Here is a 24,304-nt window from a genome sequence, read left to right as displayed (position 1 = left end):
TACAGTCCCCACGTTTTCCGTAGGCTGTGTTCATTATGGAAGATACTCGCTGCTGAGGGTGAACAGGGAATCAAGGGAAGGTCTTGTCCAAGATTGTGGCTTCTGCCCTGGCCCTTATGTGGCTTGCCTGTGTGCAGCAATGGTCTCCCCCCCCCCCATGTGACGGCGGAGTGGCGTGGGGAAGTTACTCTTAATGGGACAATAATAAAGCAGCTGTGGCAAAGAACTTGCAGCAGCGGATTGCCTAGTATCTCCAGGAGAGTTTTGTGGAGATCTGAGGCAGATTCCCGTGAAGTGAGGGAGTCAATCAACACCCTGTTCTGCTGCTCAGACTAGGCATGTGGTGGTACATGCATCATACAGACACAAGCCTGCTTTCTGCAACCCTCCTGCCCCCAACAATTCGCTTCAGCAATTCCCAAAATCAAAGCCACTTACCAGAGGCCTCCTCTCCTGTTTGTGCTTTGCCAAGCTCTGACAGCTGTGACTTGCTAGCCTCCTTCAGGATAGAGAAGAGCTCCTGACTGCATGAATCTCTACCTCCGAGTTGTCCTCTGCCTCTGGATCTCCCTCCACATCCTCGTCCAAGATTTCCTCCTCCTGGCTCGGTCCACTCTCAACTGGCACGTGAGCCACCAAAGTATCCAGAATGTTCTTTGCAGTGGAGGTGGGGTCACCACTGAGTATCACATCCAGCTCTTTGTAGAACCAGCTGCTTGTGGGCACAGCACTTGAGTGGTGGTTTGCCTCCCGTGCCTGGTAGTAGGCATTCCGCAGCTCCTTCATTTTGACCGTTCACTGCAATGTGTCCTGGTCATGGCTCCTTTCTGTTGTGCATTGTGAAATATGTCTGTAGGTATCATAATTCCTACAGCTAGAGCGCAGCTGAGACTGGACAGCCTCCTCTCTCCAAATGCAGATTAGGTCCAACAGCTCGGCATTGCTCCAAGCGGGGGATCGCCTGGTGTGTGAAGCAGGCATGGTCACCTGGAAAGATGTGCTGAGACCACCACACGTGTCACTGAGCGAACAGGAAGGTGATTTTCAAAATTCCCAAGGAATTTAAGGGGTGGGGCTCATGACTGGTCACCTGAGGGCAGGGCAGTAGAGTTCAAAGTGATGACTAGAGTGGCAAGAACAGGCATTGTGGGACACTTCCTGGAGGCCAATTGCAGCACTATAATCGACCAAGGTGTCTACACTGGCACTGTAGCCCCAATGCAGAAAGCTGTATGCCTTTAATCGGAGTGTTTTTTTACAGCACTGCAACTGCGCAGTTTCTGCACACTAAAGTGGCTTGGCAGTGTGTACACCTCTGGAGTTACACTGCAGAAACGGCAAAGAGTCCTGTGGCACCTTATAGACTAACAGACGTATTGGAGCATGAGCTTTCATGGGTGAATACCCACTTCGTTGGATGCAGAAAGCTGCTTTACTGCACAGAAGCTTGCCAGTGTAGACAAGGCTTTAATTAAACAGTTGTAAATCCCTATCTGGACACTCTTACTTCAATTAAACTAAAGAAGAGAATGCCTGGTTTAAATTGAAATGAGAATGTCCCCATGGGGGTTTGTACTAGTTTAACTAAAAAATATATAAGTTTTAAACTAATTAAAAAAACCTATATAAATAAAATTTATGCAACTTTCTTGTGTAGATAAGGTCTGAGACATATTAACCTGTGTGTTCTGGACAATTAATCAGTGATCACAAAATCTTGAAGACCTTAATTGTACAGTATGTGCACTTAATTAGGCCACCTTCATGGCCATTCACAGTCCTCAGAAAACGACAAATTCTTGATTAGCCCATTAGAATACTGAAGACAGTCATTCCCCCTTCAATTCTTTGTGATAGAGCATAAAACGCATATTAATATCACTAATTATGCTAAATAGTGTTTGAAACCTTACTTGTTTAGCTTACCGAAAAGAGCATGCCTGTCTAATATAGGGCTAATTTCAGGCATGTTGAAAACTAGTTTTAGTGCAGAATAAAAAACCTTCCGGCAGAAATAAATTCTAACAAATTATCTCTCCAAGACATTATTACTTATGCAAAAGAAGAACCGTGTGGCAATAATTGTGCAATGCTTTTAAACATACACGTTTCTTTTTGAAAATGCTAACTAGAGTTGACTTTCCCTCACCAAAAGCATACTGAAGTGGTATTTTTTTTCTTCTCTCCTATATTTCTTTCAGTTAAATAGGTAGCAACAGTGTATGGTTTTTGCTGTTCTATAGGTGCTCCTGAGTGTTGCAGCTGGAATTTTTGAAATACATGGAATAAAGAGTGAGAGTTGTGGCTGTAGGGCTTCCTCCAATGTAAAGACACACATCTGAGGTCACTCTGGCTGGTACAGAAGCAGGTTGCTGTAATTGTCTGGAAACTGGCAACCCCAGACTGCTTCAGGTCCATTGCCTACCAGTTTGGGGTTGGAAAGTTGACTGTGGGTAAAGTGGTGGCAGAGGTAACTGAGGCCATCAGGCATGTGGTTTACCCCAAGGTGGCTGACGCAACATAATCCGGAAGTAATTGCTGGCTTTGAGAGAATGTGGTTTCCTAACTGTGCTGGGGCTATTGATGGGACTCATGTGCCCATAGTTTTCCCTCCTCAATGAGCATGTAAGCCTCAAAGGATACTACTCCATTGTTACCCAGGCACTAGTGGACCACAGATGCAGATTTATGAATGTCAGTTGGGGTTTTACTGGAAAAGTTTATGGTGCCAGAGTTCTTCACCACTTGGGAATCTACATTCATGGACAGGCTGGGATGCTAGTCACGTTAAATTACATTGGCTTAAACAATGTTGGCTGTCTCCAGTGTTGTTCTGTATTCTGGGGGACCCATTGTACCCTCTTTTGCCTTGGCTTATGAAACCATACCCTGATTTCAGAGCCCTTGGCCAAAAAAAAAAAAGGTTTAATTACTCTCAGCAGGTGTAAAATGGTTGTTGAATGTGCTTTCAGCAGATTTAAATCACATTGAATGTTTTGCAAACCCATTTGGATGCCAGTGTCATCAATGCTGTCCGCATTACTATGGCTTGCTGTGCTCTTCACAACCTTTGTCAAGTCTCAGGAGAGCCATTTCCCCCTGAATGGATATATTGCAGTGAGGGGATGCTGGATCAGTACCCTCAGCCAGAAAGTGTAGCTACCACTGTGGGAGCTGGTTGTATCTGGGCAGCACAAGTGGGGAATGCTTTGCATTCTCACAGTGTGGACTTGCATGGCCCAATGGAAGAGGGGGAATAGTACCTGTATGAATGTGTTAGTAGGGGAAAACTAGCTCATTTATTTTGGAAGAGTGGTATTTGGAAGGGGGATTGGGCTTGATTGCTATGCAATGTTAGTCTAAATGACATGATGAACAATGAATTTGGTTGGAGGGGACACAGTGGCTGTACAGGTGGAATTTATTGAAATGTGAATTGCTGTAAACACTAAATAGAGGAATACCATTTGCTTACTAATGCTTAATTGTTCCTGAACATGTTTTTAGTTTTATCATCACCCCTCTTCCCCCCCCCATGCGCGCACGCACACACTAAAGGGCAGGAAATAGTGAATACCAGACACAGTCCTCTTACTGCTACATGTCCCCATGCCCCACATTTTTCTTTCCCTTCTTTACATGTATTCCCCTCACTTAGTGGTGGGGGAGAGAGGTGGAGGTTTTCATCAAACTGAGGTGGAAGAAGGAAGACTGCATGGTGTTCAGTTGCCCTGCCCCAGCTACTCGTGAGTCCTAGATGCATGGGCTGCCCTGACATGGAATTGTTCAAGCTACTGCTGGAATGAGGGTATGTTGCAGGGTGATCATGCTGAGGTATGTGGGAAGTAGCAGGAGCTGGTGCTCTTGCAGCCATTATTGACAGGAGTTGGTGAAGCAGTTCTGTGTTGAACTCCTGTCTTCCTCCCTTACCATTGTTCCTGTTCCAGAAACTGCTTTGCAAGTGCTAGCTCCATTGCTGAAACACTGTCCTACACCTGGGTGACAAGCCTGAGCCTCTCCATCTGCCTGTCAGCATGCCATTGTTCTTGTCTCTTCGTCTTCTTCAGGTACTGGACCTGCTGGTCTGCCCTCTCAAGAACATTGACCATAACTTCATCACGGAAATGCTTCCTCTTGGAACAGTCCGTGAAGGTACATGGGGCAAGATTTTGAGTTCCTGAAGAACAGCAGGCAGTATAGATTGAGGGTCCTGAAATAGGACAAGAAACAGAGAGTCATTGTCTAAAGTAGCTCAGTGGAGCAGGACAGAATTATTGTGAAATTTCCAGGACATAAAATGTAACAGTTCTAAAGTGAACCAACACATTGTGAAGGGGATGCTTCGGTCCTCACACTGTCTCTGCATGCAGCCTTGTTAATTGCAGTTATAGAAGGGCAGAGACAATGGTAATTTTAGAATTATAACCTTTTTTCTGTTTCATAAATATTTCATAACTAATTACCATTTGGAGTGGGTGTGTGTGTATAGCACCCTTGCTGCCAAAGGCTTTTCCTTTCATTTCAGGCCTTTTATATTTTGGAAGACATAAGTATTCTTGTGGTGCCCTACTGGCAGTGGGAGATGTTATTCCAAGCTGCAGTGTGTGCAGCTGAAGTATTCAAATGAATAATAACTGAACAGCACATTTGAGTGGAGTGGGCTAGTCAGCTATATGGGGGCCTGAAAAATACACCTGTCCCTGCAATGTGACTGACTATCTGGAGTTCCTGCTTCAAGAAAAGTTTGCAGCTGTCAGCAGCCAGGATTGGGTCAGAATTCATGAGGGAATTAACATGAATTATCCTGTTATTGCTGCATAAAAACACACTGAAATCTGCGACTTTACTACATCCCACACCGAGCACAGTTCTGGGAAAAAACTGCCCCCACACCTGTACTTTGGAGAAATGATTTTGTGACCTGCAGAAATTGCATGGATCACCTCTAACTGAAATGGACTAGGTTTGGAAATGGAATCCTGTTTCCCAAACACACACATGCAGTTCACTAATTACTGGTGGCAGTATAGACCCAGGAAACATGATTGCAAAGTGGCAAATTTCTAAATAATGAAAGGAAAACAAGAATGACGCTAGCAAACCTTGGTGACTTAACAGTTAAAATAACCTTTACAGTTGTTTATGAATGTTTGAAATTCCAAGTCACTGTTTTAAACTCCACATGGTTGGAGGAAAGGGAAGAGGGAGAGGGAATGCCTTGGCATTGTGATACAGTCTGCCACTAATGGCCAAATGTTGGTAGCCAGGGCTTACCATTTTTGTTTCCCTCCCATTACTGTAATAAACTTTTTGAATCATACGTTTACCAAACTCTGGAGTGGCTTCTGTTTCCATTGGATTCTCTGCAGGCTCGGCAGCCAGTTGCTCCTCATGGGGTGGGGTGGGGTGGGGCAGGGCAGTGTCAAACAGCTCTTTTGAGTAGGGACCGAGAATTTGTTGTTGGTCCTGATCCACTGTCTGCTCTGGGACTGGTTTCATTAAAAGAGTCACTTCATGCTCCTGACTGGGAGCCTGCTGCTGGCTCCCATCAGTCCCCAGACTGGATTCAAGGGCCAGCGGGGCACCATCCTGGCTGACAGTTCGTCATGAAGCATGGTTGGCTCCCTGCTGGGTGCAGTGCCCAGGATCTGGTCAAAGTTGTCATAAAATGGGCACCTTGGCGAGTTGCCTGAGCTGCAGTTCTTGTCCCTGGTCTTCCAGCACTTGCTCTTCAGCATCTTAATATGCTCCCTGCACTGATCATCTGTCCAGAAAATCTTGGAGAGCTGGCAGTTTTTAGCTATCTGCTGGTTTGTGTGATAGTAGTTCCTTTACATTAAAGTTTTTCATACTTGATTAAATGGGAGTCATGGGGCAAGGGGATTGACATACAGAGGAACTGGCAGGACTGTTGCTCCCATTTCGCTCCTAGGCCATATTCTCCACTTGTCTGCCAATTGGGCATGTCATTCAGTCAATCGTTCTCCCTTTCAGTCATGCAGAGGACTTGCCTCCCTCCTTTTTCTGCTTATTGAAATAATTGGGATGCAAAGGAGAAGTGGGGAGGCAGAGTGTGCAGATGTGATTGTGGAAAGTTTAGATTGGCTTATTGAGGAAAGGGGGAACTGAACTGTGAAGTGGTGGGTAGGAGAAATTGAATTGACTTATCAGGGTGGGAGGCAGTGGCTTTGGGTATGTTGTGGACATCTTTCAACTGGTCTAGTAAGTTCCTTTGTATAGGTGCAGGGCAGATTTTTAGTCCCTATGTTTGAGCTTTTAAAACGTTATCAGAAATCCACTGTCACTCTAATGATTTCAGTAGCAGGAAGCTGAAAACATATTGTTGAAATTTAACCTTGAAGAAAATGGTCTGTACTTTTGTCAGCTTGCTCCTGCCCATCTTTTCATTCATTAATCAAACAGGCTTTATCCTCAAAGTACATTACTGGAATATTTTATGATCGTTCAGCATAAGTGTAGAAAAAAGAAGGTTTTTTTTTTTTTTGCCAAAGAAATTGCTTACATGGGAACTTAAAAATAAGCTGCTCATGTTTCTGGTACAGTAGAGAAGTTGTAGATTTATCGTTTACTCTGCTTACAAAAGGAACACTGTGCAAGTGAGGGGATACTACTATTGTAGGTAGCTCTAAATAACACATTTCTGCAGAAAACAGGAGTACAAAGAGGTCCCATTTAAGCCATACATGGTCCTTAGTGTGCATTGTGTCTGGGATTTCCTGCAAGACCTTTCTGTGAAGTAGCGAGGGCATACTTAACACAGAAACAGCACAGTGAAGCCTTTGTGTTCAGGTGCAGGAATGTTTTAGGGTTATTTTTTTGAAAACTTACCTGGCAATGTATTTAAATAGCTAGTCACATTAGGAAATTATCGATATACAAGCATCCAGCACAAATACAATACTGGAGGTAGAAAACAGTTTTTGAATGAAGTTTTAAGTTTTTTCTGTAGCATGTGAAGTTCCCTCCCTTTTAACTCTCTTTTTAGTAAATGGATCAAAAACTGATGCAGTAACTAAATTACTGCAAATGCAAATTGCTTATCTCCACCCTGGACACTGTCCTCACATTATAATAAGTATTTAAAAAAATTCACAAACTGGCTGCAAATGTAATAGTAAATATATCACATGATCTTTGACTGTTATAAACCTCATCTCTGTGTACTTCCTCTCTTGCACCATCCTTTATCATTTGTGGTGCTGTCTTTTTAAATTGTAAGATTTATACTGGGCAGATTTTTGTCTATAAAATGCCATATATGTCTGTTGTTTAAATGCTATAATTCTTTCCCATAGTGCTATGCAGCTACATGAAGAGACGTAATTTATATTGCATTTATTTATGCTTATAAACCATAGGAAAAATCTGTTTGCATTTCCACCACTTTCAGAGGTGGTCATGTAAGTACTTGGCACTTAGTTTTTCTCTCAAGTTTCCAAATTGAACCCTGAAATGTAGGACCCTGACTTTTACAAAGGATTTGGATACCCTGTGAAATTTCTATAAAACTGGAGTTACCTAGTTGTATAGGGCACATAGTCTCCCTGATTTTATGCTGAAAACAAATTGTCTTAGAACCTTTTCAATTCAGAATAGTGAATTTTCACCTTATGGTGAATGTGGGGAAAATGCAGAGATTTGTGCATGGCAGTTTTATTAGTATTTTACCACTTCATAGTATTACTATTTATTTTGTTTATCTTTGGGTTGATATCTTTAGCATATTATATAAATTTAAAGGTTCATTTGGCTGAGTAGTCCCATTGGCTGTTTTTGCCACTTGAGTGAGCTATTTCAGGAACAGGCCTGTAGTTTAACAAACCATGGAACTTTGGGAGACTTATTTAATGCTACACTGATTGGAAATACTTCAGACACTGGAATATGAGCTATCTTATGTTCCTTTCTATTTTATTGTGATCAAAAAGTAGACTACTGATCTAGGGTAGAAAAGAGAGGTTTTACCTAAAGCTTCCATTTTTCTCCTGTAACTTCTGTTCCCTACTCCACTACACACAACCTATGTGTTCAGCACATTTGTATAGCTTTACAAGACACCTGCAATCTAGTGCAAGCTGACTTCATTGTATAAAACAGAACACACATTCAAGTTCCCATCACTCTGGTAAGCAGGCACCTAAAGCTTACTTCTAAGCCACCTGCTTTTTCAGACATTCTGTCCAGTGTTTGAGTAAGAATGGATTGCTTGCATTTGAAGTTAATAATGTAATATATAAACTTTTATTCTTTACTAATTATTTGCTTATTTAATTCAGGGTTTCATATGATGAGGCTTTTATTATGGCCAGTGACCCATTGGAAGGCTTTCATGAAGTGAACCTAGCTTCTCCCACTACACCAGATCTTCTTGGAGTGTATGAGCCAGGGTCTCAGGAACCAACTACCTCACCCAGCATAATCTACCGCCCACATCCTTCTGCTGTGTGCTCTACACCTATCCAGCCCAATGCATTAAATGTTTCTGACCTTCCCACACAACCTGTTTATTCATCTCCAAGGCACCTAAATTGTGGGGAAACATCAGGCATCAAGTAGGTTATTGATGATGACTAACATCTGATTTATTTAAATGCAAATATTGTTAATTTATTTAAATGGTTTACATAGCATGTCTTCAGTAAAATATTATGATATCTTTAATATCTGTGTTAAATTATGCTTATAGTGGCCACATTTAACAGCAAAACTGACATTTCTAAAGACTTATTCCTCTTAATGTGTGTTCTTATTTAAATAAAGAAATGTCATTTCTTTCCAGCATCAATGTTACAGACACGGTTCCTTGTTCTACCTCTGGACCCCAGAGTGGGTCATCCAAACACAGTAATTCCAGAAAGGAGAGCAATAATGCAGAGAGAGAGTATTTGCAGGGTGCTACACTAACGGATGTTTCCGAAGGGAATGAAGATATTTTTGGGCTGAGTACAGACAGTCTATCTCACTTACGGAGCCCATCTGTACTGGAAGTAAGAGAGAAAGGCTATGAGAGATTGAAAGAGGAACTTGCAAAAGCTCAGAGGGTAAGATTTGTTTTGTTGTTTCTCTGATGATTTCTGCTTGCCGAATAGAGAGAGATTTGTACTGTCATGAAATTATGGATCAGAAATCAAACAGTCTGGGTCCCCCACGTTTTGCAGGATTATCACTACATTATTTTATGTAATCTGATTCTGAATATCTGCAGCGATAATGACTCAAACCTCCTCTGGTAGAGTGCTCCAGTATTGATTCTCTTCTTCTTCTTCTTCTGAAAATCTTTTTCTGTAATGTCTAAATTAAAACATTTTCTTTCCTTAAACTTAGGCCATTCCTCCCTTCTGAGAATAAGAATACTTCCCTTCTGTTCTAGTGTTAACTTGTAGATATTTATAGACACTGATAATGTACCTCCTTGAGGCTTCTGTCTCTCATAAATGTAGTGTGGGAGAGTGAAGTGGGTATTCACCCACATAAGCTCATGCTCCAATATGTCTGTTAGTCTATAAGGTGCCACAGGACACTCTGCTGCTTTTACAAATCCAGACTAACACGGCTGCCCCTCTGATACATAAACGTAGTAGATGCCATAGAAATAGAAATATTGTAGAATACAGGTTTTCACATACTACAATGATGTATCATAAGATGCATGTATATGAAAGAAGAATAAGAACACTAGTGGCATTCTTCACAGTACCATTATGCCATACTTTGAATGGAATGCTGTCTTCTGTCAGGTAGAATAGCCTTGTTGCTAAAGTGTGTGACTGGGAACCAGAACATCTGGTTTCATTTTCTTGTTCTTGCTGCACACTGACACGTAACCCAGAGCAAGTCCTTTAAATTCTGCTTCTGTTCCTTATCTGTAAAATGGAAGGAATACTTTTTTACCATGCAATATACAGAGAAGTAATTCATTAGTATTTGTAAAGGGCTTTGCCTTCATTGGATGGAAGGTGTGCTATATAAATGCAAAGTATTATTATTTATTGTATTAACGCCACTGTCTGTCTTAGCATTGCTAGTTTCCTGGTGGATGTTACCCAGTTTGTAGACGTGCTGTCTTTTCCCTCTCCATATTTATTTGTATTTAACCCATCTTGCGACATGTTTGGATCAGTCTTCCTGAATGCTTTTCCCTCTTCAGTGTTGGATGTTGTCATTAATTCTGTCAGGGCTGAATTTACCCCTTCATTGTGATGTTAATGTAAATTTTAAATATGGATTCTCATATGTTCCTAATATTGATATTTTTCTACTAAATAATCACTCTTAGTCAACTTTGCATTCTTTGCTATGGTGTTTTATTTTGTTGGAACTTGGCAAACAAACCAAAACCAAAAAAATGACTGTGGTTAAGTTTTTGGGGAAAGTCAATCACTGTCACCAACCGGTTCTCAATTCATTGTAGTTTTCTAAGTTTAAAGTGCCACTTTACAGAAAAACCCCAAAACACTTAAAAGTACACAGATGCATAGCTAGGGTTACCTAAACAACTTCAGCATAGCCCTGGTCACTATGAGAACAAGCAGAAAATCTGAGATAGTTTCCTCAATTTCAAAACTTCCCGGATAGGGCTAACATCAGCCTAACTATCTAACAGGGCCCAATATTCATGTATGTATTTGAATATACCTTCTCTCTCATCTTTTTGAGACACTGCTGGGGAAGTTATCACAGGAACAGGGCATGTACACTGTTAGTGTTTCTGGACATAGAAAATCTGTTATGCTCATGATTTGGATGGTGGTGGAAAACCCATTTCTTCCCTCATAGAGGCCAGACATTAGTCATTTCTCAAGATGCCTGGCACTATTAGCAAGGTTGCAAAAAGAAAATATCCTAGAATTTCTGGGGGTCTCAGTGACAGTTATGTTTACTTGCTTCCGTCTAAATGAGCCACCACATCCAAAGCTGCTTATAAGATTGGGGGGATGTTTGTATCTGACATAAGAGCCAGGGTTGCATTCAACTTTATTCTAGATATTTCTTGAATTCAGATATCCTAAAGCATCTCCTGTCCACAGATTTTTCCTCTTGCAAACTTAATTTTGTCTCAACTCTTTGTGAACCTCCTTTGAACTCATTCCTGCTGTTTCCACTTTCTCTTTCTAATAATCCTTAATTTTATTCCTAGTGGGTGTCTCCTGATAAGGAGTGTTGGAGTTGGTAGGAAGGTTGATTAAAGCTCTCTAGTTATTTATTGGAACTAGACTGTATCTTCTTAGATTTAAATGTCTCTGGCACCAATTTAGTGCTGCGATGTGGTGCATTCCATAAATAAAAAAATACATATAACATAGCAATATAAAGGACTGCCCATCCCTCCATGACAGATAAACAGTCACCAGCAAGTATAATAAGAATTATATAAAACACAAACCCTCAAACCCACCCTTTCCTAAAAGCTGCCTTAAAATAAATAACCATTTTGCAGCATATTCAGAAGGTCAGCGAAACCAGGCTCAGGTGGCCCAATGCAAAAAAGCAGTCTTGTAGTGAGAACTTGAGTTGACTCAGTCTCATCAACTTCATACTGAAGATAACGGGGATATGGGGTCAGTCAGTGCAAGTATGCTTTCACTTCAACCCCAATGGCATCTTTTGTGTGGGCTGTCCAAGTTTGCAACTCATCAGCCCATCTTCCTTCATTTAAAGCAGATATCAAGAAACTCAGATGATGGTTAACCGAGCATGGTCATTTCAAGACTCACTGACTCAGTAAACTTGTACCTAAGGCCTTTTGCAGTGATGTCTTTATACACGTATATTATTATATCTGCCAACCTCAGATAGAGGTGTTTGTCAAAAGCGGTTAAGAAAATAAGCCAACCACATTTAGATGTCATCCAGATGAATAGTGACCATGTCTTGATGTATTGCATTCCCTGACCTGTTGGAGAGCACCAGAGAATGGCTTCAACGGAGTTCCTTTTGTTTGTTCACCATCTTAAGTGATTCACATCTCAAAATTGTCTTTTGTTGGGAGCTTATCTGGAATATCTGATTATGCTGTAGCATTCCAAGGAAAACCAGACTTCCCATAAACAAATGAGCGCTGAGAGCAAGCCTCCTTGGTCCTTAAGCAATTAAAGGTGAAGTGCAGATCCTGGTGGACTATGCTGACATACTTTATCAGTAGTATATATGTGGTACTATATTAACACTTTGTTCATGAGGATCTAGTCAGGTAATAAAAACACTACCGTTGCTATCTATCTCCATAGGGAGACTATTTTTTTTGACTTTTGTTTTTTTGCATGCAGGTTAAAAGTTTGGGTGAAATAATTCCATAGTAATTTTGTGAGTTTTCAGGTTTAAATTAGTTGATTTTCTCTGAGGTAGCTTAACTTTTTTTTTTTTTTTTAAAGTAGCTACATGGGGACTGCCACTAAACCAGCTGTCTCAGCTTGTGCTTTTTATTTCTCATTACTCATAGCTGAGTATAGCTAAGTCTTCAGTAACAGCTTCAGACATAAGAAAAGCTTTAGCATCTGTCTCGATATCTTTGCTTTTTAAAGCACATAATGCAAAATATTTAGCTTGTTGACAATGTAATATATACTGTATATGTTCCTCCTAAATAACAGCCTGGAAACTTGCCCAACAGGATTTAAGATTTGACATGTCTAGCCAAACTTCTAAGAGCAATAGGCAATGTAGGGTGTCCTCTGATTTTTTGTGTATGTTTCAGTAACGTAGCCCAAAACTGAATTCATGCTTGGACAACTTTATTGTTTAAATAAGTTTACACCATAGTCTTATTACTTTGACAGCCTACACTGATTCTTAAAAAGGCAGTCTTTCCAATCACCACAAGCTGAACAGTTAAAAAAATAAAATAAAATAAAATAAATCCATGTACCTACACCACAATATTTTAAACTTTTAAAGTGACAGAATTAACATAAAAGTGGGCAAAACTAGTTTTACCTTTCAATGTGACTTTAAGATAATGCTTGACCTAATGTTATTTTAACTTCCTTTTGAGGCTTACTGATGCATGTAATGTTTCCTTTACAAACAGTGAAGTTGAAAACTAAGTGCTGGTATGTTCCTCTCCATTGTAGAAACATATGAGGCGTGAATATTCAACTCCGGATCAAACCTGCTTTTTCCCTTCTTCAACTCCCCTACTTTTCCTCGAGAAATACAGTTAAACAAAAAGGAACATGAGTAATATAGACTTGCTGACCTTCAGTGTTGTCTTCCCTTGGGTTTATTTTTCTGTTTAATTCCTTTATTGTACTTTGTTTCTCTCCTTTTATTTCCATGGTCTTCCTCTTCTTTTTCCTTTTTCTTTCTGTTCTCCCACCACAAGATGTGCATCCGTCTCCCTAGCCTCTTTCATTTTTCTACACATTCTCTTTGGGAAAGCTAGCTGCTTGTGTATGAAACAATAGATATTTAGTTGGGAGATACACCTTAATTGCTGTGCCTTTGCATGCATAGTACCTCTCAAATACAATCTTTCAAAAAAGTTAAAAGGCTACAGATCGGAAAAACAAAATGAAACTGTCACACAAACAAACCCAAATAAACACAGCTCCCAAATAAAATAAAATCTACAAATTCCAAACTAGGTGGGCTTATAAGTGTGCCCTGAGTTTGTCAACTTTAGTTTCCAGAAGCAGGATATTAGAAAATTTTGCTGCCAGTGTTCTCCTAGGAATTGAGACCAAGAGCTCAGTTTAATGCTACAAATGAGATGTGGTTTCCCATGACTATGTCCAAGGGTGTTTAAGCTTTTGAAGACAATTGAGAACACCTTCAGTTGCTTCCAGAACTGTATAGGAAGCCAATGCAGAGATTTGTGCATTGGTTCTATGTCGTCTTAGATTTTGGCCCCCAAGGGAGTGCGAGGGTGGGCAGCTGAATATTCTGGGTGATTTTCAAGGGAAGCCTTAAGTAGAGTATATTAGAGTATTCCCTTGTGGCAGTGGCAAAATTGTGACTGGCTGAGTTCTACATCATAGTGGAGTGACTGTAGCCTCGTGTCCCACTGTGGGAATGTAGGGTGCTAAGACCCAAAGCTGTAACTTGAGAATTCAGGAACAGTGATGGCTTCAAGAATACCCCCATTTTTAAATATCTGAAAAAACACATTACCGTGTATTCAGTGGTGCTTAATTTTATTGCTTTCATTGAATGTCATGAGTAGGGTAAGCTGATGATTCAAGCCTATTGAGTGTAAACCCCACCAAAATATCACACGCATATAAAGTGATGTACTGTGGAGTGCAGTGTCATATGCTCCTATTTGGAGACTGTGGGATACCTGGAGGCTTCAGTAAAAGTGGCTGCCAATGAGGTAGTCTAGCTCTATGTAACATGGCTGAGGGCAGCAGAGGGAGGCGGTATTACGTAGGGAATACAGGTATCAGTGGAGCTGTTTCAGTCACATGCACATCCTCCCTGCTACCTCTTCTGCTTTTCCAGACCCATCAACAAGTGGGGTGGAAGGATTTTTGAGCCTTGTGTTGGTGTTGGATGTCATAGAAGGGAAAAGAGTTCTGAACCTGGAGTCTTGGATAGGAGAGAGCTTAGAGCTGAGGTGGGGGTAGTTCTGAGCTATTGCAGGTTAAATAGGAAGATGAGGGCTTCTTGACTACGGAGATAAATTGTTTTGTCGGGGTGTATGTGGAGGTGCTTCTGAGTTGGTGAGAGTTGGTTTGGAGTGAGCTGATGTAGTCTGGCAGGCTGTGAGCTGGAAGGGGGCTGGGTTTGTTTGGCACAAACGAGTGCAAGGGAATTGAGAATCAATTGGTTAATGAGTTGGTGTACCTGGGGAATGGTAGATTGAAAGAGGAGAGATTGTGATAAAGACAACACCAAAGGCATTAAAGTGACATATATAGTGTTTTCTCCTCCCCCCGCCCTTTCATGTAAAAGATCCCAGGTTTTCATTTTGAAAGGGCCAAGCAGTGGGGGGGAAGGATGAGAGTGCTCCCCCTTTTTTTTCTTCCCATTTCCTCACCAACCTCCCGTATACCTATCAAAACTCCAAACGAAGTGTTTCAGTGTTTCACTTTGAAAACATGATCAACCTGGGCACTGTGGGAGGTTGCCACCTGCAGCACTACCACACTTGTTTTGGGCTCCAGCTGTCGCTGTTCCTAACTGTATGCAGTATTCTAATGTCAGGAAGGACTGGCAATAGGAGGACTCTCTTCTGAGCTTTTCCTTCCATTTATAAAGTATATTCAAGAAATTTTGGACCATATTATCATTTACACTAAGACTTCTTTACACTGCTTGGCCCAGTGTTAAGATCTTAAAGTAGGAGTAAATGTAATTTATGCCCACTTGACAATGTTCTGGAAGTGTAAAGGGGCCTATAGGGTCTTAGTGTAAATAAGATTAAGCTTCCCACTTGCCAAGTTTTAATGATATAGTAGACAGTTATAAGTAGCATTAAACTGATTTGCTTTGACTGCATATTGCTGCCTTTACAAGGAGCAGGGATATAACTAGAGTGTTTTGGAGTTAGCTAGAGCTGTACTGTAAGGCAGCTCTCTGGAGACAAAACTTTATATTAAAAATATATTTAAAAGATTCTGTGAGAACTGGGACTCTTCTTCAGACAAATTTTTTCTTTAAATGTAAAGAAAATAAAACATTTCTTTAAATTAAAATAAAAATTTTTGAAAGGTGTGTATTGACTATACAGCTATATCAAGCACCAGTAAAGGCAGTACTCGTATTGTCACAATACAAAAGTTGTGAATTACCAGACCTTATAGAATTCTTTTGTATATTCTCCTTTTGGTTTCTACATTCTGCTTCAGTGAATGTAGTCTTCTGTATTTCAGGAATGAAGCTTTTTGTACTTTAGAGTGTTTTGGAAACGCATATTTAGCTTAGTTGTATTTTTAGATCAGCCTGACAGGTTGCCATATAGAAGGAAGTACTAGGTATACATATACAGCATGAATGTTATTGCCTCTAGTGTTAAGTTCAATGTTTTGAAAGGTTTTATTTAGCAAAGGTTATCTGTTCCACTGATTTACTTGTGGCAGAGCTTTAAAAGCCCACAAACTACATCATTAAGTTAGAATAAATAATGTTCAATTTTCCATAGGAGCTGAAATTAAAAGATGAAGAATGTGAAAGACTTTCTAAAGTGCGAGATCAACTTGGACAGGAATTGGAAGAACTTACAGCTAGTCTGTTTGAGGTTTGTTTGAGTCTTTGCTGTGATATAATTAAAGAAGTCTGGGCAAGGTCTGTTATGTAGCATCAGTACATTGTACTGTGATACAGAAAAATCAAGCTTGCAAAAGAATTTGTGGTCTCAAGGCTTGGGCCTGTTGAAGTGGAGACTTGAGAGCAAGAAATTATATAGCTTTACATGTATCTGAGAGAGAGACCTCATTAGCCTTGTTAGTCTGCCTACTGCACCCAAATGAGGGATGTAAGAAAAAATAGACCAGAAAGCTTAAAATGTCATTCTTCTCTTTTGTATAACCATTTTCTGTCAAAGCCAGATTATCTGTGTAGAAGATTGCATAAAAAAAGTAAATTTGGGACCACAATGAGGGGGACAGAAAAATGAATGTTCCTGTTGGAAGTGCAGTATAACTCTTCATGCTTCCAGCTTTTAGATTTGCGGCCAGGTGCGTTCCTCCCCAAAATTTTGAAATAAACCTATTAAATATACACAGTTATTGTTTATGTGCATTTGTATAGCCAGTCAATATAGAATCTGGTTGCACAATCAGAAGCATAGGTATCAAAGGGGATCGATCTCTAAAGTTAAGATAAGAACAGTGGTGCCATCATAAAGAGATGAATTTGTGCTGTCTCAGGAAACCATTCTAAAGATATATTTATACTTAAGGCAGCAACCAGAGACTAGTATCATTTTCAAAAAAATGATTTTTAAAAAAATAAGTTTCAAAAGAATGAATAGATACTAGAAGAGTAAGGTAGGTGTGTGTGATGGCAACGAGAAAGGAGAGGGGAAAAAGAGAAATTGGGTAAGTATTTCGCATAAAAATAAATACCTCTGAAGCATTAAATTGATGCCATGTCACGGCATCATGAAAAAGTATATTACTTAATCTGTATTTGATGTGCAAACATGAAATGTAGGGCATTTAGTAACTATTCTGTAATGTGTTTAAGCTTTTAACACTCCCAAATGTTAACATACCACTGAAGTTTTACTTCTATGATTACTTCACTAGGGCCCAGGGCCCTGATCCTGCATTGGGATCCACAAGCCTGGACCTTTGTGTCTATGCAGAATCTCATTGGTTCCTTGGGTCATTGAATGGGCACAGGGGTTTGTACTAGTGTAACCTATGTAGAGGAGAGGTAAGTGAATCTACTTACCAATTCTATGCTAAGGCGTTCCTCTCTCTGACGTAAAGTATTTATATAGACCATGAATTCCTATCATTGCAAGAGACTATAGCTGGATTTTCTATAGGAACCATCTAAATACTAAAAGCGGAAATTATAAGAAGATTCACTTCTTTCTCATCTTGGGAATCCAGTACCAGTCTTTACCATCAGCCAGTTATGTGCGCGCACACAATTCATATTTTTAAATTCCTTTTTATGAATAACACTCCAAAGGATAAACGGTTACAGCACCGTGTTAAAATGCATCCTAGCTAGATGAATATCACCAACTAGAGATTTTGTTTCCTTGAAATGAAGAATATAACACAGGACCTAAACCTGAAGCTACATACATATATATAAATTCATACAAAATAAATGGGGATTCTGACAATCGGAGATCTTCTGCCTTCAGAGAGACTCACCCTGAGTATTATATTGACAAGTAGGTAAAAGTAACCAAGTAGGTAAAAGTTTAGTTATCCTATATAACCAACTATTTCAGCATCCAAGCTATTGCGCACATAAACTTCAAATAGAAAGAAAGAAAACTTGATAATTACCGCAGTTGTTAGGCTCACACACTGTCTTTGGTTCATTGATGTCCTGAAGACATTTGGCTTCCAGTCTACAATTCCTTCTTAATGGTGTTTTCCAGTCTAAATCTTTTTGACTTCTGTAAAATTACAGGAAATGGCACTGAGATTCAACCCAGAGATACAGTGTGGGTTACCCCGACAGCTCTATCTTCTCCCTGCAGGGCTGGGTGGGATCTGACTGGTGCTCCAAATGGCTGCGGGTTTTGTAACTCTAACAGAACTCACTACTGATTAGTTTGCCACCTTGTCTGGGAATGTTTCCATATCAACTCAGAGCGAGTAGAAGCAGCAGCTGTGTAATTACAGCAGTGAGTGTGTTTGGCTGAACACCATGATGTAAGAAAAATAAATGGGGGTTACCTTAGTGTATCCCAGTGCAGGATCCAGGATTTATTTTGTATAGTTGGGTGTGTGTGTTACATCCCAAATATTTAAATTGTAATAATATGACAAAACTTGGTTTGTGAGATGCATCCCTGCTTGGAAACGTTATGGTCAATGTTTATCTACCTGTACAGATTGTATAAATGTGTGTTCTTATTCCCGCATGTATCTGTTGTGATTTAAGGTAATCTTTTAAACTCATAACTAGAGCTCTCATGTAAGCCAAGGGGAGCTAAGTCATTCTTGCTTTAATGATGTATTATTTTTTCCTTTATTTATATAGCATCCAAAATGTGCTAGGTGCTCTACAGGTATAAGCTAGGTCCGTGTCCCAAATAATTTATAGTCTAAATCCTTTGTGTTGATTTTCCATGGCACCAGTCAGTCACAGCAGTTTACCCATGTGCAATAAATTGCTGAAATCAAGGCTTAAATAGAGGTATCATACAGACAAAACGATGGAAGGAATAGAGGAGAAGGATGTGGGTTTTTGTTTTTTTTTGTAAATCTTACCCCCTTAGCTCTCTTCTATTTCCCTTTATTAGCAGAATCTTGCTTTTTTACCTGGATTGTTTTTAACACGTTTGTATTTAAATTTTTAAAATGTAATTTATTAATCTCTAGCCTAATATATTTGTTTGGTTTTTGCATTCCCAATTTCCTGTTTAATTTATTAGACTTCATATATTCATTCAATGAGCCTTTTTCATGCGCAAATTAAGATTATTGAGGTTGGTTCTGCTGGCAGCAGGAGAGCAGAAGCAGGCGCCTTTGAGTTTGAAAGTGTGTCCATGTTGCTTCTCTTGTTGTGGTTGTCTCTTTCTCAAGAGAGGAGGGGGTCTTCAGTTGGCAGCCACCAGAGCTTGATTGGAGTTTTGAGGTCCTCCCAGGTATAGTGCTTAGGGATTGGCTGCTAGGGATTTCAGTTGCCCAGTGTCTGGTCAGGGCAATGATATGGGGCCAGCTGATCCCCTTTGTTATGCCATTACGGAAGTAATAGGTTTGTAGATATTTTGAGTTAACTATTTTATTTCAATTCCATGAGACATTACAAATCTTACTCTTTTTATATGTAATCTTCATGAAGAAATGGGGTATTATGTCATTATTTTTAAAGTTGACGTTTTTTCCTGGATTTTGTGGGGTGGCTATTTTATGTGAAACATGTACACTACAAAAACATTTGTTTTATAGGAAGCACACAAATGGTGAGAGAAGCTAATGTCAAACAAGCTACCGCGGAAAAACAATTAAAAGAAGCACAGGGAAAGGTGAGTTTGAAAAAAACTTATTTTCTGTGCATTTTATTATAGTGTTTAAATCCAGAATTGTTCATGGGTGAAAAATGTAAAGAGGATCCTCACTTGTGTAAACCTATGCTAATTACTGAATTGTTCTGTGCCATCTACATATACTATCTGTAAATGCTGTAGGGCTTGTCATTGGATTTTTCCAGCACAATGTTGAATAGTTGGCAGTGGACACAGCAAAACAGCATTGCTACTGCATATGGTGCTCTAAAGGTGTACATATTGCTGTTCTTTATGCAAATCAAGACAATTACTTTTAAAATATGGATACTGAATGTATCTAACTGTATTGCCAATTAACATTTATACCATGCCATAATGTGTGCCTAGGCTGCAAGTACTTAATTGTATTTTTTCATTTTCAAGATTGATGTCCTTCAGGCTGAAGTAGCAGCTTTGAAAACACTAGTACTGTCCACTTCACCAACATCGCCAACTAAGGAGCTTCAGTCTAGTGGAAAAGCTCCATTTAAAAAAGGACATGCAAGAAACAAGAGTACAAGTAGTGCTATCGGTGGCAGTCATCAAGACCTCACTGCAGTGCAGCCAATTGTGAAAGACTGCAAAGAGGTAACAGTTCAAAGATTGTGTTCTTTTTGGCTAGTGGGATGTTCATTAATGTTTACTGAATTAAAAGCAATTTTATTTTCATTCCCTATAAAATTGTGTATGGTTATGCTTGTGTTTGTAAAATCTTCGTGTAGCACTGATTGCTTTGAGAGATTTTTCTGTTAACTTCCGTTTCATCTTGGAGTTCCATATCAATAGCTGGTGAATTTCTGAATCTTCCTGTTTACCTTTAAATGCTTTCTTTGGGGAGAAGACTCTAAATATTTGAAATATTTTGAAAGATAGTTACCTCTAGTATTTTCTGCAAGAGTTTTTAGACTGTCAGCTTTTTTTGTTATACATTTGAAAATGTATGGGACTTGGTTATTTTCAGGCCTTTCTGCACTATTGGGCATAGAACTGGGGACAGTCAGACTAACACAAGGTAAAGTCAAACTATAACTCTGAAATCTAGTTAATCTAAAAAAAAGAGTTGAAAGTAGTTTCCTATACCTGCTTCTTAGTCTACTTGCCAATTTTAATTGTTTTGCAATTACTATAAAAATGTTTTTCTTTCCCTTGTTGCTGTGCAAGGGGATATACAAAATGCTGTTATTGCACCAGTATATTTTTAAATCGCTGTAGTAATATTCTCTAATCTTTCATATATTAATAATCTTAGGTGCTGTTTGTAAAAATGGAAAAAATATTCAAACAGAAGTGTAATTTAAATTGATTGGATCCCTTTTAAAATTTTGTTCCATTATAATTCACTGCTGACCGGATGAGCGAAAGAGTGGGGATAGAAGAGAGAGACACATTCAGCACCTAGAAAGGAAATGAATAAGGCACTAAAAGTACAAAGCAGAAAGCCAGATAAAAGAACCAAGTCAGGAGCATAATGAGCGCTTTTCAAGTCAACGCGGTTTCTTTTAAATATTGGATGAGGAGGGAAACTGAGCAAAATACAAAAAATAAATGCAGTGTAAATAATGACTGTTAGATTTTAAAAGTTTGAGTAAACACACACACAAATTATGCTTTTTTTTAAGCGCCTCCCCCCCCGTCCCCGTGTGACTCTTTAAGGTATTGATAAACCATTCGTTTTCTCATACCTGAGAATTTTTCTTTTGATTGAGGCTATGGGAAATGTTTCTTTAGGGAACAGAATACACTTACTGGGTTTCATTCGCACAATCAGATTGGTGGCTTAGCAACAAGGGTATTTACAACCTGGTTTAATTGAGATAGCTGGCTTTGATTATATCTAGGTGAAAGTCTAGTAGAAAATTAAATTGGCTTGCCTAAATTCTGTTGGTTTTTTTTTAAAATGGATTACAGGAAATGGTAAAATGGTTAAAGATCAAGGAAAACTCTGACACAAATGAATAGACTAGAATAGTGTACAAGAGGTTAATATACATAAACTAATCTTTTGAGTTTAGTCAATCAGGATTGTTCTAATGTGAATTATTTTTCCTCTGCAATGCCTCATTTACATAGAATATTTTACAATAAGGTTTAAATTGAGGTTTAATCATATTTGCTTTCTAACAAGCATACTATAAAATAAGCATCATTAAATTCTCAGTTGGGTGTGTCTGCTTGTCGAACATTACTTTCCTCTAGAACACCCACCGTATTCATATTTTCTGAACTCTTGCTCACTCCATCTCACTAAAACAGGTTCTCTGCTTTCACAGTCCCTAATTGTGAGGTGGCCCAGAAAGTACAGCATTGGGCTTCTCTTCTTTTTCTCTATTTCCAACTGTTCCTGTTTTCAGTCCCCTTCAAGTTTGTCAGTGAGGTTTGGTTTTGTTTTCTCAATCATAACTGTCATCTGCCATCCTGTAGATGGCCACATCCCCATCTTATTTATTTAAATAGCTTTCATCCTTCCTCACCTCACAATCCTCGACCCTCTTCAGCTTTCATGCTGTTAACCTACCAATCCAGCTCTTTACCTCCTGCTTCACATACACTGCTACCTCGATATAATGCCACCCGATATAACATGGTAAAGCAGTGTTCCGGGGGGCGGGGCTGCACACTCTGGTGGATCAAGCAAGTTCAATATAACACGTTTTCTCCTATAATGCAGTAAGATTTTTTGGCTCCCAAGGACAGCGCTATATCGAGGTAGAGGTGTACCTCCTCATTTGACCTTTGACTATGGATTAATTTACAGACAAAACCAAGACCATTCCCTTAATCTTCGTTTATATTATGAGAGTAGTGTGCAAGGCCCTATGGAGCTAGGCACTACACCAACCTATAGGAAGACATGGTTCTGGCCCCAAAGAGTTTACAATCTAATATGATGACACAAGTGAGTGTAACAAACAGTAGGAGGGAAAGGGGATGAGGGTAATGGTAATAAGATCACGAGGTTAATTTGGCTAGCTAGTGACATCTTCATAACTTCAAATCTAAAAGTGTTTTTTCTTTTCAAATAGAAGTAAGTAGTTAGACATCATCGGTCCTCTCTGGAACTCTGTGTATCTTTTTTAATTTCATTTTTCTGTAGGCATGTGTGGCTCTTGAAGGGTTTGTGAGGAGAAGGTAGTAGCTTGTGAATCAGTTCAGGGAGGGTATTCTGTGTGTTAGGGAAGACTGGTTTGTAGGACAAAAGGACAAGTGGTTGATCCATCCTCAACATCCAATTTATTTGTTTCGCTGCTTCTTCTGTCTCCTTTAGTGCTCCTGCCTGTCTATAAAATACCATTCCAATCCCACTTCATCAAGAAACTATCTTTCTCATTCAGAGCTCTCATAAGCATGTGCTCCATCAGTTCCACCAAGAAGTGAATTAATAATAAAAACTACACCAGCTCCCACCCTTTCCCCAAAATCTGATCAATTATTTCCCCCTCACACTTTCCCCATGCACCTTGTCTCCTCTCCCCTCAAAATCAGCCACTAACATGATCTCATATGGTTTGGCTCCATGCTCCAGTAATGCTGTGTGGTACCTGTGAAATCATAGCATGAGATATGCCTAGCGAAGTGAGTGAGAGAATGGAGGTTTTGAACTGTGAAAGACCTCAAATGAAGAATAACAGTGAGTTTAAAATGATAGGCTGAATTCTTCTTCTCTTACATTAAATTCTTTAGATATACAAAGGTATTTTTTATTTACTTTGCTTTTAAATATAACAACACACCACTTAGGGTTGGTCGCCTTACAAATTTTTCAAATTCAGAAAACAAGCAGTGGACAGACTGAAAGATGTAACAGATACACGGATGTAAAGGAATTAGTAACTTCTTCCCGTTAAACAGTTGATCTTGTGTTGCCAAGGGTATCCTGACTTCAAGACTTCAATGACTTGCCAATTTCCTCTCTTGTCTCATTTTTTAATATTTCAGTGCCCTAATACTGCAGTAAGTTCAAGGTACATGAAACAATACAACTTAAATTGCTTATTTTTGTATACTTAGGTAAAGTAGAGATTTAAAATTAAAGTATGGTTAATATGCAGGTGCTGGAGCTTTAGAATAATGTGTAATAATGGTATTGATTCTAATGCTTTTTGATTGAAATGCAGGTATTATAAACTGTTTAGTTTTAGCACAATTGCTGTAATCCATAAAATTTGTCACTAGATTATAACTTTTTTTTTTTTAAAAAGTATCTTTCTGGATTTGTTTGTTAGGCTGACTTATCTCTGTATAATGAATTCAGATCCTGGAAGGATGAGCCGACTATGGACAGAACATGCCCTTTCTTAGATAAAATCTATCAGGAAGATATCTTCCCATGTTTAACCTTCTCAAAAGTGAGGTAATATTTATTCTGTCTAAATGTTGATGCTGGCTTTGTGTAATGTACACAGGTACTTATGGAATAGTTGTTTGCACATGTTTTACTCAGTACCTGAAGGCTGTAAAAATTATTTCTTCACATAATTACATATTATTTAACTATTTGCCTCATTATAAAAAATTGCACTAGTCAAAATTAAGGGCTGAAGCCTAACTTAGAGTGGTGAGATGTTGTACAGCAGTGGTCACCAGCCGGTAGATCGTGATTGTCTGGTCGATCCTGGAGCCTCTGACAGTCAGTCACAATCTCCAGTCGCTAAAAGTTGA

At 39.3% G+C, this 24,304-nt stretch overlaps 1 protein-coding gene across 1 annotated transcript in view; it reads left to right on the top strand.

The window, feature by feature from the left end:
* Nucleotides 1-3,952: 3,952 nt before the first annotated feature.
* The window catches only part of RAB3IP (RAB3A interacting protein), a 36,889-nt gene continuing 16,537 nt past the window's right edge, over nt 3,953-24,304 (top strand). The window contains exons 1-8 of the mRNA XM_030548750.1: nt 3,953-4,067; nt 8,298-8,573; nt 8,801-9,062; nt 16,103-16,198; nt 17,336-17,340; nt 19,552-19,624; nt 20,030-20,233; nt 23,869-23,991. Coding sequence (XP_030404610.1) covers nt 8,323-8,573; nt 8,801-9,062; nt 16,103-16,198; nt 17,336-17,340; nt 19,552-19,624; nt 20,030-20,233; nt 23,869-23,991 — 1,014 coding nt within the window. The 5' untranslated portion in view covers nt 3,953-4,067; nt 8,298-8,322. The remainder of the gene's footprint in view (nt 4,068-8,297; nt 8,574-8,800; nt 9,063-16,102; nt 16,199-17,335; nt 17,341-19,551; nt 19,625-20,029; nt 20,234-23,868; nt 23,992-24,304) is intronic.

The sequence above is a fragment of the Gopherus evgoodei genome, chromosome 1 (assembly GCF_007399415.2).
Source record: "Gopherus evgoodei ecotype Sinaloan lineage chromosome 1, rGopEvg1_v1.p, whole genome shotgun sequence".
NCBI classification, from domain to species: domain Eukaryota; kingdom Metazoa; phylum Chordata; order Testudines; family Testudinidae; genus Gopherus; species Gopherus evgoodei.
Note: the sequence above shows the minus strand (reverse complement) of the source record. Positions and strands in the feature narration are given on the sequence as shown.